Source organism: Gadus macrocephalus, chromosome 16, assembly GCF_031168955.1.
Source record: "Gadus macrocephalus chromosome 16, ASM3116895v1".
NCBI classification, from domain to species: Eukaryota; Metazoa; Chordata; class Actinopteri; order Gadiformes; family Gadidae; genus Gadus; species Gadus macrocephalus.
The window spans coordinates 4136312-4153811 of NC_082397.1; the positions used below are offsets into that span (position 1 = coordinate 4136312).

Genomic DNA, 17500 nt, shown 5'->3' on the forward strand with positions numbered 1-17500 from the left:
CAACATTAAGTATAAGAAATATCCATCCACAGATCAGAGGATAAGTGTTTACATCACAGGAAGTACATCACAGGAAGTACCCCCAAGTAACCTTTATGAAGTGCCTTCATGATTTATTTTTTTTGAATACTATCCAATTTCTAAATGCTACAAAATTAAACATTATATTATAGTCCACATATTTGGCATCATGATACAAGGTACATTTATTTAAAGTATTAAACTCTGGTCTAGATAAAATACCTGTAAATCAAGCTAATGCTTTTGATTGAATTTTTTGGTTTCAAAGCAAAATCATTTAACTGAAATATATAGGCAAATGGGTCACTTAGGAGGTAGAATTGATTTTATTATTACATTTTGAGCACCTGCCAGTGTTCCTAAGGGATGGGATAATGATATATATGTTGTACTTGGTAGGTATAGAATTTAATGTCTTCTTTCACCACCATTATAATTGCCTTTTTTTGTCCCCAACTGGCTCTGCCCAGAAATCCTTATTTAACAGCTGGATGCAAGGAGAAATATTATGAAAAAAATACTTTTCCTGGGATAAAAAAATATCTGGATAGCTTATTTGATGGGCAAACATGCCAAAACAATGACCCTGGGTTCAATTTTCGCCGGAATTACATGCATGAGTTTTGCTTGGGCGTGTGTCTTGCTTAACGGGGACATATTAGGAAAACAACACTTTTCCTGGGATTTGGGGTGTTGTTTTGGGTCTCTAATGCTCCCACACGCATACAAACTTTGAAAAAAGTCTGTACATGATTTTTTGAGTGAGATACGCATTACCCGAGTCCCGCGCCTACAGTTACCAAACGAGGAGCGAGTCGGTTTTGGCGCCCCCTACTACGTAGGAAGGGGGCACATTTTAATTACCTCCAACTTCCCCAACCCCCTCGAATCAGAGCATAGCTACGATTTTGTGGACCAGCGGACGAGCAGCTCCGGCGGAGGGTGCTCGGCAGCTTAGCTCTGGGAGAACAATCCCTTTGGAGCAGGAGACATGGGGGAGAAAGGGATTGTACTACGGTAGCTGAGCTGCCGGACTGCCACCGAGCTTCCCCCGCCAGACTGCCTTGTGGTCCGGCAGCTCCAGCGGGTGTACTCCGGGAGCTGAACTGCCGCCGGCAGCTCCGCACGGGGGGAGCTCGGTGGCAGTCCGGCAGCTCAGCTCCCGGAGTACAATCCCTTTCTCCTCTTTTGGCCGTGATGTTAGATATAATATTATATAAATACCTATATATTATATTATATTATTATTATATTATATAATATTATATAGAAATATAGCTCCACGAGTCTGCACAAGGCAACAATAACTTCTCCTCCATGCTGTGGTTCACTCTGACAGCTCATTGGTCAATGGGCAGCAGCTCATTTGCATTAAAGCTACAGACACCAGAAACAGCGCATTCTGAAGGGACTGAAACAGAGGGGAATAGCGGTAGGCAAGAATTTCCAGCAAACAGCTTCAAAAACATGTTTTCTGGAACTCATATACTATGTTTACTTGTTGGGAAAACACCATAATATGTCTCCTTTAAAGTGTAATTCCGGCCAAAAATGTACCCAGGGTCTTTGTTTTGGCATGTATTCCCATCAAATAAGCCCTCCAGATACTTTTTTCATTGAGAATCGAGGATAGAGTTTGCCCGGCGCAATGTTTGGCTTCCATGTTATTGGTTTGGCTTCCAAATCGGTATTTTTTAACCACTAATATTGCACAAAATAACACCAAACCTCTGCAGTACCATGATTAGGGTCCCTACACATAAAACGAAGCATCAACAACGTACCGGGAGTTTATTAAAAATACTGATTTCCAAGTCTGTGCTAGACTGGGTAGCCCCACCCATTCTGCCGGCGATTTCGATGGCCATGCGCAAGGGTCTGGAGAAATGACAGCAGCTTCCCCAGACCAACGTGCAATCTATGATTGAGTTTGGTCTGGCAATAGCCAGACTAAGTCTGAACCTTACCGATAGGTTGATTGGACTTTGGATATTGCTCCTTTGAGCAATATTAGCCCCTAACCAATAAGATGGAAGCCAAACATTGCGCCCGGATAACTCTGTAACAGAGACCCTGGGTTCAATTTTCGCCGGAATTACACTTTAAACAGTATAATTATTGGTATTTCTGTGTGAATGTATGAGAATAAAATGTGTTTGATCATTCAAAGAATGTCACTCTGGTCTAGAATCCTAATGAATCTCGACATTTTTTGAGTTCTTCCAAAATAAAGAGTTGTGCTCAGGTGTGACAGAATGGTGATGGTCACCGCACCGCACCACACCGCACCTCACCGGCCCTTTACCACACCGCACCCGTACCGCGGAGCTCACCTTTAAAGACGCTGGACCAGAGGCCAAGGAGAAGGAGGACCACCCGCTGCTGGGCAATCATCTTCCTCTGCTTCTTCTTCTTCTTTTTCTGCTCGTTGGTTCCTTCACAAATCACCAGGACACTCCACTCGCGCTTGTCTCCTCCGCTTGTTCTCCTCCACTGCTGCTGTCCCCGCGGTTCTGCTCGGGGTGAGTTTATTCCGGGTACGCGTGCAGTTCCGAACTAACAGTCGAAGTCACATGGGCAAGCTCCGTGGGCGTACGTGCGCTCTGTGGTTCGCTGGTTCAGCTGTGTGCAGGCTCGCGGATGCTCGGTTGCAGTGGCAGGTCGCCGTGTTCGTGATAGCAGGACGGACGCTTGTGGACAAAGAGCAGCTGCCCAGTCGCTCTGTGCTCTCTCTCTCTCTCTCTCTCTTTCTCTCTCTCTCTCTCTCTCTCTCTCTCTCTCTCTCTCTCTCTCGCTCTCTCTCTCGTGACTGGCTGACGAGGGCTCACCGCCAATAGGAAACACCTTGAGATAGTTCGGATCCGTGGCAAACGGTCAGAATAAGAACAAGTGCAACAGAGTTACTCACGACCAACCTGCGCACCGCCATACACACACATGCACACACCTTAAAGGAGACATATTATGGAGTTTTCCCAACAAGTAAACATAGTATTTGAGTTCCAGAAAACATGTTTTTGAAGCTGTTTGCTGGAAATAGCTTTTAGGAAAAAAGATCTTGCCTACCGCTTTTCCCCTCTGTTTCAGTCCCTTCAGAATGTGCCGTTTCTGGTGTCTGTAGCTTTAATGCAAATGAGCTGCTGCCCATTGACCAATGAGCTGCTGCCCATTGACCAATGAGCTGTCAGACTGAACCACAGCATGGAGGAGAAGGGATTGTTGCCTTTTGCGGACTCCTGGAGCTCTATATCTTTATAATATAATATTATAATAATAATGTTATGTATGGGTATTTATATAATATTATATCTAATATCACGGCCAAAAGCTATGTGCGCCTCAGATGATATTATGAATCATAAAGACTGCGTCTGACGTCTCTGGTACTTCAACAACAAGTAAAGACTTGTAGTGGGGGATATCTCGGCCATGGTTGAGAAGAATTGGGGGAAAGGAACTTTGGCCATGACTCTCTGAAGTCCATGAACCGCGTTATGGAGGAGAAAGGGATTGCACTCCGGGAGCTGAGCTGCCGGACTGCTGCCGAGCTCCCCGCGCAGGAGCTGTCGGACTTCCGCCTTGCCTCGGCGGCAGTCCGGCAGCTCCTGGAGTACACGCGCCGGAGCGGCCGGAAAGCTTCGGCGGCAGTTCAGCTCCCAGAGTACACCGCCGGAGCTGCCGGGCTGCCGCAGAAGCTTCGGCAGCCCGGCAGCTCCGGAAGCTCCGCTCCGGGAGTACAACCTTTATCCTCCATGTCTCCTCCTCCGGCAACTCCGGCGGGGGAAACTCGGCGGCAGTCCGGCAGAGAAAGGGATTGTACTCCCGGAGCTGAGCTGCCAGGCTGCCGCCGAGTTCCCCCCGCCGGAGCTGCTCGTCCGCTGGTCCACAAAATCTTAGCTATGCTCTGATTGGAGGGGAGTGGGGAAGTGGGAGGTAATATTGAAGTGTGCCCCCTTCCTGCTTAAGAGGGGGCACCGACACTGACTCCCTCGTTTGGTAACTGTAGGCGGGGTACTTTCAGAAATGCATATCTCACTCAAAAAATCATGTACAGATTTTTTTTCAAAGTTTGTATGCGTGTGGGAACATCAGAGACCAAAAACAACACCCCAAATCCCAGGAAAAGTGTTGTTTTCATAATATGTCCCCGTTAAGCAAGACACACGCCCAAGCAAAACTCATGCATGTAATTCTGGCGAAAATTGAACCCAGGGTCTTTGTTTTGGCATGTATGCCCATCAAATAAGCTATCCAGATATTTCTTTCATTGAAAATCGAGTATAGAGTTTGCCCGGTGCAATGTTTGGCTTCCATATTATTGATTAGGGGCACGGCGAACGCTTCCGAATCTGCATTTTTTGACCACTAATATTGCTCAAAATAACACCAAACCTCTGCAGTACCATGATTAGGGTCCCTACACATAACATGAAGCATCAACAACGTACCGGGCGTTAATTAAAAAATAGAGTTTTCAAAGTCTGTGCCTTACCGGTAGGTTGATTACCTGCTACCGTAAATGATACTTGACAAATTAGTTTGCATCTCTATTATATTATTTACGGTAGCAGGTAATCGACTTGTTTGGACTTTGGATTTTGCTCCTTTGAGCAATATTAGCCCCTAACCAATAACATAGAAGCCAAACATTGTGCCGGGCGAAATCTGTACTCGATTTTCAATTTAAAAAGTATCTGGAGGGCTTAGGGTATACATGCCAAAACAAAGACCCTGGGTAAAAATTTTCACCGGAATTACACTTTAAATAGTATGTACATAATTATTGGTATTTCTGGTTGAATGTATGAAAATAAATGTCTTTGACCACTCAAAGAATATGTGTCTGGTCTAGAATCATAATGAATCACGACAATTTGTGAGTTCTTCCAAAATGAAGGCCACATGCGACATATCATCAGAAATAATGAAATTCGGGTGGATTGGATTTATTTTGTGTTTACAGACCCTTTTGTAAGGCCTTTGGTTTGACCTTCGCTGTACACTATTCTGCTGAAACACACACACACACACACACACACACACACACACACACACACACACACACACACACACAGGGTTCCATTGAGCCCAACTGCCATCTGCCAACTGCCACTTTATAAAATGTCTGAAGAGAAACGAGTGGATGGGCTGGATAAGACAACCAGCCGAGTCTCCCTGAGGAGGAGACCACAGTGGGGCTGAGAGGGCAGGGAGGGGGCGAGCGAGGGGGTGACGGGCTCCATCAGGCCCGGGGAGACCTTCATGATGATGATGATGATGGGTAGTGTCTGGGTGGTCACGGTGCAAGTCCACACCTGAAGAGTAACGACCACCAGGTCTGCTGCCCTCTTTTTAACACCCCCAGCCTCACCAGCCGGAGTCGGGCAGTGGGGCCGGAAAGCATGCTAGGCTGCACACGGCTAGTTAGCATTAGCAGACCCGGGCTAGTCTGTTGGAACTGACGGAATGGCCCTCATAGGGATCCAAAATAGAAGCGGTGTACATGCCGTGTGAACACACGGTCACAGCTCTTAGACCACGAGGGTGCCACAAACGGTGTGGTGGGAGTGAGGCAGGATAGCCTGGTGGCTAGGGGGGGGGGGGGGGGGCTTGACTCACAGCTGAAAAAGGTTCTGGGTTTGATCCCCGAATCAGTGTAACGGCGCTCGTGAGCTTAACCTACCCCTTTGGATGAAAGTGTCAGAAGAAGACTTAACACAAAGAATCCATTCATTTATACTGGGTAGTTTCAACTAAGACTAGGCCATACATACATTGTAAATAGTATTATAGAATATATGTAGCAATGGTCATTCCCCACACCACCTAGGTGACTCTTACTGGGCTCCTCTAGACATGGACAGTGTGGTGGTGTTAGGAAAAGGGTATATTGTAAAAGATTGTAGACAATGAAACATGCCATGACGCTCCATGTCGCCAGGCAGGAGATCTCTCCCTGAGTGTTTGTGGTGATGGCTGGTTTAACCTGGGCACATTGATTACTCAATGTGCGACAGGTGTGCAGCCTCACCCAACCAAAGAGTCCAATCAGTCTGACTCGGGCCAGGCGAGGCTGCTTAAACCAGCCGTCGTCGTCCTCCACACACACACACACACACACACACACACACACACACACACACACACACACACACACACACACACACACACACACACACACACACACACACACACACACACACACACACACACACACACACACACACACACACACACACACACACACACACACACACACACACTTAAGAGCATTGTTCAACTTCACACTTTCTTCACAGAAATGGAGTCAAATCTTGGACGTGGTTTAAAATTATTGACGTGATTTGTAAAAGAAGGATAACTTTAACTATTCAATTGAAAAGTATGTTTATTGCCCTTAATCACTGATTCTAGAGTCACACCTGGCATGGCAGCCCCACTTTATACGACCCGAAGCCCTCTAAAGAGAGGGGAGAATCTTTAGATGGAACATAGAAGAGGGGTCCCACCTTCCAGGGATGGTTAACAGAAGGACATGTATTATATTAGGCTATGTTGATTGTGCATCGAGTAAACACAGAGCGAATATTGGCTGCCGGATGTTTTGAAGTAAAAGGCGACCAAAATAAAATGACTCACTGCAAAGCAGCCCAACATGATGCATCCATCTTGTATAATACTGCAAAAATGACCACAACCAATATTACAATGAGACATTAGACGGCCCGTCGCGCCCGTGCACCCCTACGTCCGTGACCAGGGCAGGTCGCGACGCGGTGGTCTGCATGGAGGCTCATAGCGCGCACCTCGGTCCCATAGTAGAAAATGCAATAATATGCAATTCCACTGCGCGCAATTGGTGCCCACGGGCCCATGGAAGCACACCAAGACAGCCACCACCACCCACACCTCCACCCCCACCACTATTGCTGACTTGGTGGCCCTTCAGCTGCATGTGTGTGCAGCAGCAGCCTGCAGGGCGGTGGCTGCCAGCCGCCTTGTCCGCGACCCGGGACGGTCGCTGGGGAGTTGTCCCGAGGTGACGTGAACCGCACAAGAGAGAGAGGGGCACGATCTGCCGTGTGTGTGTGCGTGTGTGTACGACACCGCAACTCATATGACTATGAGGGATTCGCGCTTCTGACAGCCAATAGGCGACACGAGTCGACATTGGTCATCTGCACTTTTAGGACCGCTGAACACCAGCGCCACAATAACGCGATCAACACAGCAACGTCTGAACGCAAGGAGAAGTAAAAGATTATCAGTGGGATAATAAATCGGTACGAGGACGACTGCGGCACAAGGTGATATTTCACTGCATAACGGGATGAAGGACCGCGATGTTATGCAAAAAACCCGTCTGGAACTTTCCCTTTATATCTCATGCTTGTAGAATAATAACAACCATGTAGGACGAGCAGACATAAAAACACACAAACAAATGCCCCGACCAAGACAACGTGTCCCCCCCCCCCCCCCCCTCTCTCCCCGTGTATACACACACACACACACACACACACACACACACACACACACACACACACACACACACACACACACACACACACACACACACACACACACACACACACACACACACACACACACACACACAGTCTCTGCACCATTCAAAACAACTAAGTCCCCACGAACAACTGCGTGGTCATCCGGACGCTTCCAGAAAACGACCGCACAATAATCGCATCCAAGTTAGGAACAACTTGGGATCCGTGGCGTTTCGCTCGTGGCGTCGCACTGCCAAGTTACCTGCGCCAATGTCACATGACCGTATATATAGTCGTTATAGATGCACACGGGGTCGGTCCAGTAGCCGGAGACAAGGCGCCATAAGTTACCGACGAGCCATAAACAGGAGCCCTGCTGATGGAGAGTTGTGCTCAGGTGTGACGGAATGGTGATGGTCACCGCACCGCCCCGCACCGCACCGCACCACGCCCGTACCGCGGAGCTCACCTTTAAAGACGCTGGACCAGAGGCCAAGGAGAAGGAGGACCACCCGCTGCTGGACAATCATCTTCCTCTGCTTCTTCTTCTTCTTCTTCTTTTCTTCTTCTTCTTTTTCTGCTCGTTGGTTCCTTCACAAATCACCAGGACACTCCACTCGCGCTTGTCTCCTCCGCTTGTTCTCCTCCACTGCTGCTGTCCCCGCGGTTCTGCTCGGGATGAGTTTATTCCGGGTACGCGTGCAGTTCCGAACTAACAGTCGAAGTTACAGGGGCAACCTCCTTGTGCGTGCGTGCGCTCTGTGGTTCGCTGGGTGATGCAGCTGTGCAAGCACTCGCGGATGCCCGGTTGCAGTGGCAGGTCGCCGTGTTCGTGATAGCAGGACGGAGGAGACGCTCGTGGACAAAGTGCAGCTCCCCACTCCGCTCTGTGTTCTCTCGCTCTCTCGCTCTCTCTCCGCAGAGCGCAGGGTCTCTCCCACGTGACTGGCTGATGAGGGCTCCCCGCCAATAGGAACCACCTCGAGATAGTTTAGATCCGTCGCAAACGGTCAGAATGAAAGCAAGTTCAACAGAGTGTAGACATTAATCACGACCAACCTGCGCTCCGCCTATACACACACATGCACCCAACTTAAGAAACACACAAGCCCAAGCATGCACGTACACACACACATACACACGCACACACACACACACACACACACACACACACACACACACACACACACACACACACACACACACACACACACACACACACACACACACATTTTCTCTCTCTTTCATACAAAAACAAAATCACACTTGCATGTGCACACATTCTTTCGTGCACACACACAGAAAAGTCATGCATGCAACACATGCAGTGCAGACACACACACACACACACACACACACACACACACACAGACACACATGTGCTTGCACACACGCACACACACACATACAGATACACACATTTTCCCTTTCATACAGATTCACACACACACCCACACAACTTTATCTCACACACACACACACACACACACACACACACACACACACACACACACACACACACACACACAAACCAAAGAGGCCAATATGGCTGGACATCACTCTTCTCATAACTTTTCCCAGGATAGAGGGAGTGTGTGACCGTCCCGCCTTAAGACAGACCGATGGCTTTCGAACATTTTACACGTGGTTCAATTTGTGAGCCCCCCACACTCCACACAGACAATCTCTCCGATGGCGTTCCCGTCGGGAAGAGATGTGCTGACCTTGCCTTCCTTATCACCTGAGAAAAGCTGTGTGCCTGAAAATGTACCTTGGAAACTCAAACATTGTCACACACACCCAGGCTTTGAGGGCCGATAGGAATGCTTCTGACCGTCTATCCAGGCATTGCGAGGGCCTTGCTTGACTGCCGATATCCATTTTGTATTTTTCAGCAGTAAAACATTCTTTCAAATGACCTTATTGTCCGTCTATACATCCATCCATCTAACCCTAGCTATATATTTATCAATATATCCATGGCTCCACCTCTGTCCCCCCACCCAGCCCTCCTAACCCCATCCTACTACTCTATCCATGGCTCCGCCTCTGTCTCTTCACCCAGCCGTCTGCACTCCTCTCTCTACACACAAGTAAACCCTCGTGTTTAAGTACACTTGTGTTTCCTAATCTTTCCCAGATGGTGAACCCTAGGAACACCAACGCCTCCTATGAACATGGGACAGAGGCTGGTCATTTGTTCGAGTTGGATCTACCAGAGACACATTATATACCCCCCCCCCCCCCCCCCCCCCCCTCCCGTGTTCCTGTAAACTGTGAGGATTGATTCAGCAGGAAGCGTGCTGACACGCGTCCGTAGCAGTGAGGGAAGTCGTGTAGTCTTGCCTTTGACTCCAGCGGGAGGGCAAGGGGTCGCACGCTCTTATTTTGTACAGCAGGTGGACCCATCCTCCAGCACCCCACCCCCCCCCCCCTTTCAGCTCCTTTCAAAGTAAGAGTCCCGCTTTCCATATGTCTCAACACCGACATTTTCTGTTCCAGCAAAGGCACCTGATAGGTGGGTGTGATGTCTTCCTCACGATGTATACTTACTAGCAAAGAAGCAGCAACTTACAGCGAATTCAGATGCAGTTCATTGGCGACCAGCCAGGGGTTAGGAGGCCATCTTGTTACGGGATGCCTGCGGGTTAGGAGGACATTGGGGATCGAACCCAGTATCTTTCATCTGGAAGTCCACTCCAGTGCCCTGACCTGTGCTTACTAACCCAGGATATGTAAAACACATTTACTTGGAGGAAAAATGTTTCTCTCACCTCACCGCATTACCCTCCGTAGAGGGTTGTCAGTTTATGTTACACGCTTCAAGAATTCTTTGTTAAATTCTTTGTCAAAAATTAATTCCATATTTATTCCCCTTGTAGTGGTTGTTAATTTTGTTCTTCTGGTTGTTCTTATTCTTCTCGTTCCTGGGACTTGCATACAGAGGAAGTAAGATACCAAAACATGGGGCGTGTTAAATTTGGATAGCTCACCAATTTATAAACTCTCTTGGCCTACATGAACATGATGTTTAACCTGGAAGATATTAAATAGAACGTGTGGGTTTAACACCACCATTGACTCACATGGTTCTCTTCAAGGGAAAGGCAGCCACTCTCTATCTCCTTTTATTTTGACATTTAAGTATCGTAGTTGTATTTATCAATTGCCTAAACCTGAAGATATTAGCAATTGATTCCTCTCAAGTGTGTGTTTGTTTGTGTAGGAGACAGAGAGTGAGTGTTTGAGAGTGTGCATGTGTGTGTGTGTGTGTGTGTGTTATTGTGTGTGTGTGTGTGTGTGTGTGTGTGTGTGTGTGTGTGTGTGTGTGTGTGTGTGTGTGTGTGTGTGTGTGTGTATGCGTGTGTGTGAGTGTGTGTGTGTGCGTGTGCGTGTGTGTGTGTGTGAGAGTGTGTGTGTATGTGTGTGTGTGTGTGGGAGTGTGTGTTTGTGTGTGTCTTTTTGTGTGTGTGAGTGTGTATCTGTGTGTGTGTGTGTGTGTGTGTGTATCATTGTGTCGTCGTGTGGGTGTTTGTGCGTGTGTGTTTCCCGGCATCCTGCTATGTGATGAAGCGAGGACAGAAACCATGGCTGCATTCCAAAAGTCTGTCTATAGCGATGTGCCTCGCGCTCCCTGCTAAATCTCCAGATGTTTTCCTCGATCTCCATTGTACCCAATGTTCCAATTGTCAGCTGCTAGACGAGATGCTTAATCGCCCGCCGAATCCTCTCGGGGGCCGAGGATTCGTCAGTGTGTTCTTACAGGAAGCGCTTTAGCCAATTTGACCACGCCATCCTGCGTGTACATTTCCTGCCAGCATGTGGCCACATACAGCAATCGTATTAGCGACAGCAATTCAAAGTGTGAAGGTCGTGATTGGTCGGATCCACGTTGACGAACACGACTCTGAAGAAGCTCAGCCATCTCAATCGGTCTCGATTGCACATGGCTCCTCTGTCGCGCTGGTGGCTTATGCTTTGGAATCAAACCCGCCTCTTCTGACGAAACATGCTCTCTGGTGCTCTATCGTGCTATGATACTATGACAGTAGAGAGTACTACAGTTCTACCCTTTCACCGAGCAGAAGAGCGTGTTGGAAATAACTTTTTTGTAGGCTACATATTTACTGCAAATACTTATTTCTACCACTAATGCTACAATTGCTACTAAAACCCACATCATCACCACCTCCACCAGCCCCGCTACTACCTCCATCACCACTAGCATCGCTCTACATCAGCACAGTTACCTCCATCAGCACCGGCTTCACGACCACCTCTGAATCACCACACCACCACCACCAGCACCACCACTACAACCTCCACCTGAACCACTAGCACCTCAACCGCCGCCACCTCCCCCGCCTCCACCGCCTCCCCCACCTCCCCCACCTCCACCACCTCCACCACCTCCCCCGCCTCCCCCACCTCCCCCACCTCCACCACCTCCACCGCCTCCCCCGCCTCCACCACCTCCACCACCTCCCCCACCTCCCCCACCTCCACCACCTCCCCCACCTCCACCACCTCCCCCACCTCCACCACCTCCACCACCTCCACCACCTCCACCACCTCCCCCACCTCCCCCACCTCCACCACCTCCACCACCTCCCCCACCTCCAACAACTCCACAACTACCTCCACCAGCACCAGCATCACTCCTCATCACCACCACTTCCCCCACCTCCACCACCTCCACCACCTCCCCCACCTCCACCACCTCCACCACCTCCCCCACCTCCACCACCTCCCCCACCTCCCCCACCTCCCCCACCTCCCCCACCTCCACCACCTCCACCACCTCCCCCACCTCCAACAACTCCACAACTACCTCCACCAGCACCAGCATCACTCCTCATCACCACCACTTCCCCCACCACCACCTCCGCCACAACAACATCATCCGCAACAAATTCGAAGAAGTTTTCTCCTGCAATGCATATTCATGTTTTCCCTGTCTGCCGGGTGGAAGCCTCCCTAATGCAGGGTGTTCAGAGTTGGAGCTCACGTACCCCTGATAGCCTATGGCAGCTGCTGTTCTCACAGACCACTGCATAGGCAATGGCTTTGTTTCAGGAGCTAGTCGCCATGCAAGATGGAGCACCGCTTGCATTGTGCTGAGAGAGGCCAAAACCCGTCGCGCACGACGGCCGGGAACCCGCCAACCACTTTAGCCCCAACGTTAGCAATCTCCGATTCATTTTAAAGGGTCCTTGTTTTGGTTTGTGTTGGTGTTGGTGTGGTGACTTGATCTTGTTTTTCCTGCCTTCACCAAAACAACAAGCTCATTAGTCATTAGCATGCAGCTGCTGTCGAACGTCCAAACCTGACACATCTGTTGTCATGACACGTGCAGCATCTTCTCCCCTCGCTCATTAAAAAGTAAAATACCAAAATGGCAGGTCATCCGCCAGCCACGCACCAACGCGCTGCCATTCCACCACCAACATCGCATCGAGAGGGAAACTGACTAAATACTAAACTTTTAATTTGAATGTCACTTTTTAACATTTAACGATCTCAGCCCAGACGCAGTGTAAAGATCGTTTTAACGTGTGATTATGATTTTTTTTTTTTTCTTTTTTTTGTGACTCGATATGAAACCAATCAGTTGTGTCATTTTGTAACCCCGGTCGATTCACCTTCGCTACAACGCCGCAGTGTTTGTTGTCGGTGGTCGTGGGTTTGGACGTCTTTGGTCGTTATTTGTTTACGATGGAATCAAGATGGCGGTGGCTGCGCAACGCATCAGCATTCCCTGAGCCTCCTTCGCTTATCTCCGCATAACTACACATCCTGGTCACGAATCCCGAGTCCGTCCGACCATCTGTTCCCTACTGCCAATCTAGCCCGCGTGCCAGATACATGCACGCTCACAAACACACACACACACACACACACACAATCTCCACCCCCGCGACCCACGCACACACCCGCGCACACACACCCCACATAACATACCTCACCACACACACATACACACACACACACACACACACACACACACGCTCACACACACACACCAGCTCCACCACCCGCCCCACCCCCCACACACACACACACACACACACACACACACACACACACACACACACACACACACACACACACACACGCACACACACCACCTCAACATCCCCCCACACACACACACACACACACACACACACACACACACACACACACACACACACACACACACACACACACACACACACACACACACATAACTTACCTCTTACCTAACTTACCTGTGGGTGGTGGTGTGTGGTTATGTGTGTGTAGTAAGTCCCCATAGACAAACACATACACCACCAGCCATACACAAATGCACGCACAAACATACACACACACAAACACACACAACTTTGTCACATTATTCTTGTATCTATCTATCTATCTATCTATCTATCTATCTATCTATCTATCTATCTATCTATCTATCTATCTATCTATCTATCTATCTATCTATTTATTTATCTATCTCTCCATCTATCAATACCATTCCATTCATCTGTCCGTACGTTCTTCACACCTTCTACCATTATTTATTCCACAAGGGCCAGAAAAGACAGGCAGGATAGTCTGGTGGCTAGAGGGTTTACTCCCAGCCGCCAAGTTCTGGGTACAAACCCCCCCATTGAAACCTGAAGCCATCCTTTACCAAAATGCCCTATCGGCTCCTTAATGACCTGTAGCTCAGTTCACTGGAAAATGGTGGGCATACTTCTAGCGGAAAATCCTTTCCAAGACAAATGGAGGTGATTGTGTTGGACACTAACAAATGCACACCTCACCTACCTGCTTGAGGGCAGTTCTGGCTCCTCTTCGTGCAAGATTTTGTAACTTGCTGAAATCCCAGTAGATGAGAGTAATGTGAACGTTGTGTGTGATTGGAAAAGGAAGGCGGGAGTGATTTGTTTTTATCTGATTCATCAATGGAGACGCAAATGGTCTTAACTAATCTAAGGTTCAGTGAAATAACTTATTCGGTTTCAACCAACCAAAATTAAATCGACATATTTATAAGTCTGCTTAAGTGGCTTTGACCAATCATGGTGAATGGCTAAATAGTCAAATAGTTACACCATGTAGCCTGACAACAATGATTGATGCTTAGGGTTTGATTCTGTCTTAGGTTATTTTCAACCAAAACATTTGATGGTTACTCGCAAATAAGACTTGAATATTAGAACATTTTCATCATTTAGTTAAATAAGGAAAAAAAAAAGAGCGCAGCGAGTGCAAAAAAAAATCAGAAAAGAGACAAACTTTGAAAAGTTTTGTTTGGGGGAAATGGTGTAATATTGCCGCTACATTATGCATACCTCATATATAATTCATGCGCGGATGAAAATTTCATCAACGAAACATGATGACTGAGGTACACGCAATTACAAGTTTTTCTCGCATCAAAGTAAAATAAACGGATATGAATAAGTGATGCAGCTGAGGAAACGCACGCAGACAAACGCGAGGGCAGGCTAACAGGCTAGCGACCTATCGGGCCAGTGGTCACACCGCAAGGTTCTGTGGGTTTAACTGTCTAATGATGTTTAGGCCCTGCTGTCAGACCAACTCACACAGCTTGCTGTTGAAATGTCGGCAGGGTGAGACCAAAGTTAAATGCGGGCGGCTACGATGATGCTAATCTTGAATAGAGTCATGCTATATGTCTGCGTGTCTTAATAAGCCGCAGACGGGCGATAACAGGATTTCATGTCTTTTCATTACTTCCTTAGAACTCCGAGATGACATGCCAAATCCTTTGACGATATCGAAACGTGTGTGTGTTTTTTGTGTTTGGGTGAGAATGTGTGTGTGATAGGGAGAGGGAGAGACAGACGGTCGATGAGTGTGTTTGTGTTTGTGTATGGTGTGTATGGGTGTAGATGTGTTTGTGTGTGCCTGTGTGTGTGCGTGTGTGTGTGCGTGTTTGTGTGTGTGTGTATGTGTGTGTGTGTGTGTGTGTGTGTGTGTGTGTGTGTGTGTGTGTGTGTGTGTGTGTGTATGTGTGTGTGTGTGTGTGTGTGTGTGTGAATGTGTGTGCATGTGTCTTTGTGTGTGTGCATATGTGTGTGTGTGTGTGTGGGGGTGTTTGTGTGTGTGTGTGTGTGTTAGCGCGTTCTGTTTCCTGTCAATCTCGCGGGACCTGGTGGCGTTCTGCCAACCAGGCAGTCGTCGTGCCAACACCATCGCAAACATCAGAAATCTTTTTTTTTCACATTCGTTGCCTTCCAATTATTTTTCCCAATAAGAGCATTGTTTATAATGTCACTTTAAGACACAGCAGCCTGTATTCCTCGATCCAAAAACACAGGTTTCAAAACTGAAATGTGTGCACCAGTAAAGCTGTGAACTTTGAACATAACATATAATCATTATTTAACATTATTATTTAACAAGATGAGATTTTAATCCCAGATGGGAAATCCTGGTGTGACGGCAGAAAATACTGAGAACTAGATAAAGTAATGAATATCAGATAACAATCTTAAATGTGTGTAAAAAATACGGTCATTATATTAGCACGGAACAGTTTATACTTTATATGCAAAATGCAGTGTGTTGACTCTTGTTTTACTTTGAATTTGACTTTATCCCCTGGCACAGCGACATCTGTTTTAGAGGTGAATTTGCCTTTTTCTAGCTAATGGCTAATTCCCCTCTGAAGTCTATTAGTAGGGTGCAGGGCCTTCTGCTACTCAGACTGGGCGGCTAATTTTAGACGACTCCCCCGTGCCTCTTCATGTAAAACAAGGTGAAACTAAATCAACTTTCAACACATTTCCCCGGCAAAACACTCCAATGCTGTAGCTGACGTAATTAAAAAAAAAAAAAATGCAATTCACGAGGGGACTTTGACAGTTGGATACGTTCCTACACATTTGTAAAGTTTTCATATTAAAGCACCTCACAACAATGTTTTCTTGGTAGATAACCCTGATTTCCCCAGGGTACAGACGACCTCTCAGCAGTGGAACAAAAGAGGAAAATAACATGATTAGTGCTCTTGTGTCCTCTGTTCGGCTCAATCAGATCTCATTTTATTGATATATATTCCAAAAACCATCGTGAGATTTGAGGAGTTTTCTCACAATGGACACCAAGGAGGAGGAGATAAGAAGAAATAAAAAATAAAAAAATTATTGGACTGTTGGTTCACAACCAAGCAAATTTTGACGATTTCTCCCAATGAAATGCCAGGGACTGACCTAGAGACCAGCTTGTCCCACATCGCCGACTCTCCCGCGCTCCCAGCGAGCGCTTTATGGATCAAACCTATTACCAATACCGTCGGTGTTTGCCGGGGAAATTGGGGAGGAAGTCACCTGACAAAAATGATGTGTTTTTCCGCAAAGGTTACGAGATTCATCAAATTGCTGTCAACTTACAAAGGGGGGGGGGGGGAAGCACCGACGCGTCTTTCTGCATGCTTTGCCCTGGATTTCTCCCAGGAATTTGTCAATTACTGGCAGTGTTCTGGTAGGCGCGCTGCGGCGGTAACATTCACAGGTTTATATGCTAATGAGCCAGCCAACGGACCCTTTTTTTTTTCCTCCTTCAGAGATACTCCGCAATTAGCCAGGTTACAGATTTGTGCTGAGGATTAGAAAAATCGACCCGTTTTCGTTTTAATTGAAACCCTCGTTTAAAACTGGGCAACGGCAAACATTTCCCTCCCCCTCCTCCGACGACGCCGTGGCCTCAACGCAGACGACCCACGGTCTTCGCACCGAATCAATTAGATCTATGAAAATCAATTAGTCCCGACGTGTTTCGCCCCTGTTTGCCATAATTGCAACCTACGCCCCCAAACAGCCGTGCTCCACCTCCCCGCATGTGTGATGTGCGTAGCGGGGTCTGTTTGGGTAGACAGAAGGGGCACTGCTGTATGCTGCCCTGGGGGGGGGGGGGGTACCTGCTGGGAGTATAGCGCCTTCATCACCATCTGTGCCCTCCCAGCCCCG

General features: G+C 47.8%; 1 protein-coding gene across 2 annotated transcripts in view; it reads right to left on the reverse strand.

Moving 5' to 3' along the window:
- LOC132474777 (cell adhesion molecule 2-like) overlaps positions 1–8427 on the reverse strand; it is a 132038-nt gene extending 123611 nt beyond the window's left edge. Inside the window, exon 1 of one of the 2 annotated variants that reach the window (XM_060075649.1) lies at positions 7999–8427. In XM_060075649.1, the coding sequence (XP_059931632.1) occupies positions 7999–8059 (61 nt within the window). In that variant the 5' untranslated portion in view covers positions 8060–8427. Of the gene's footprint in view, positions 1–2354; positions 2739–7998 lie in introns of those variants that run through there. The other variant, XM_060075648.1, reaches the window with a different exon arrangement.
- Positions 8428–17500: the final 9073 nt, after the last annotated feature.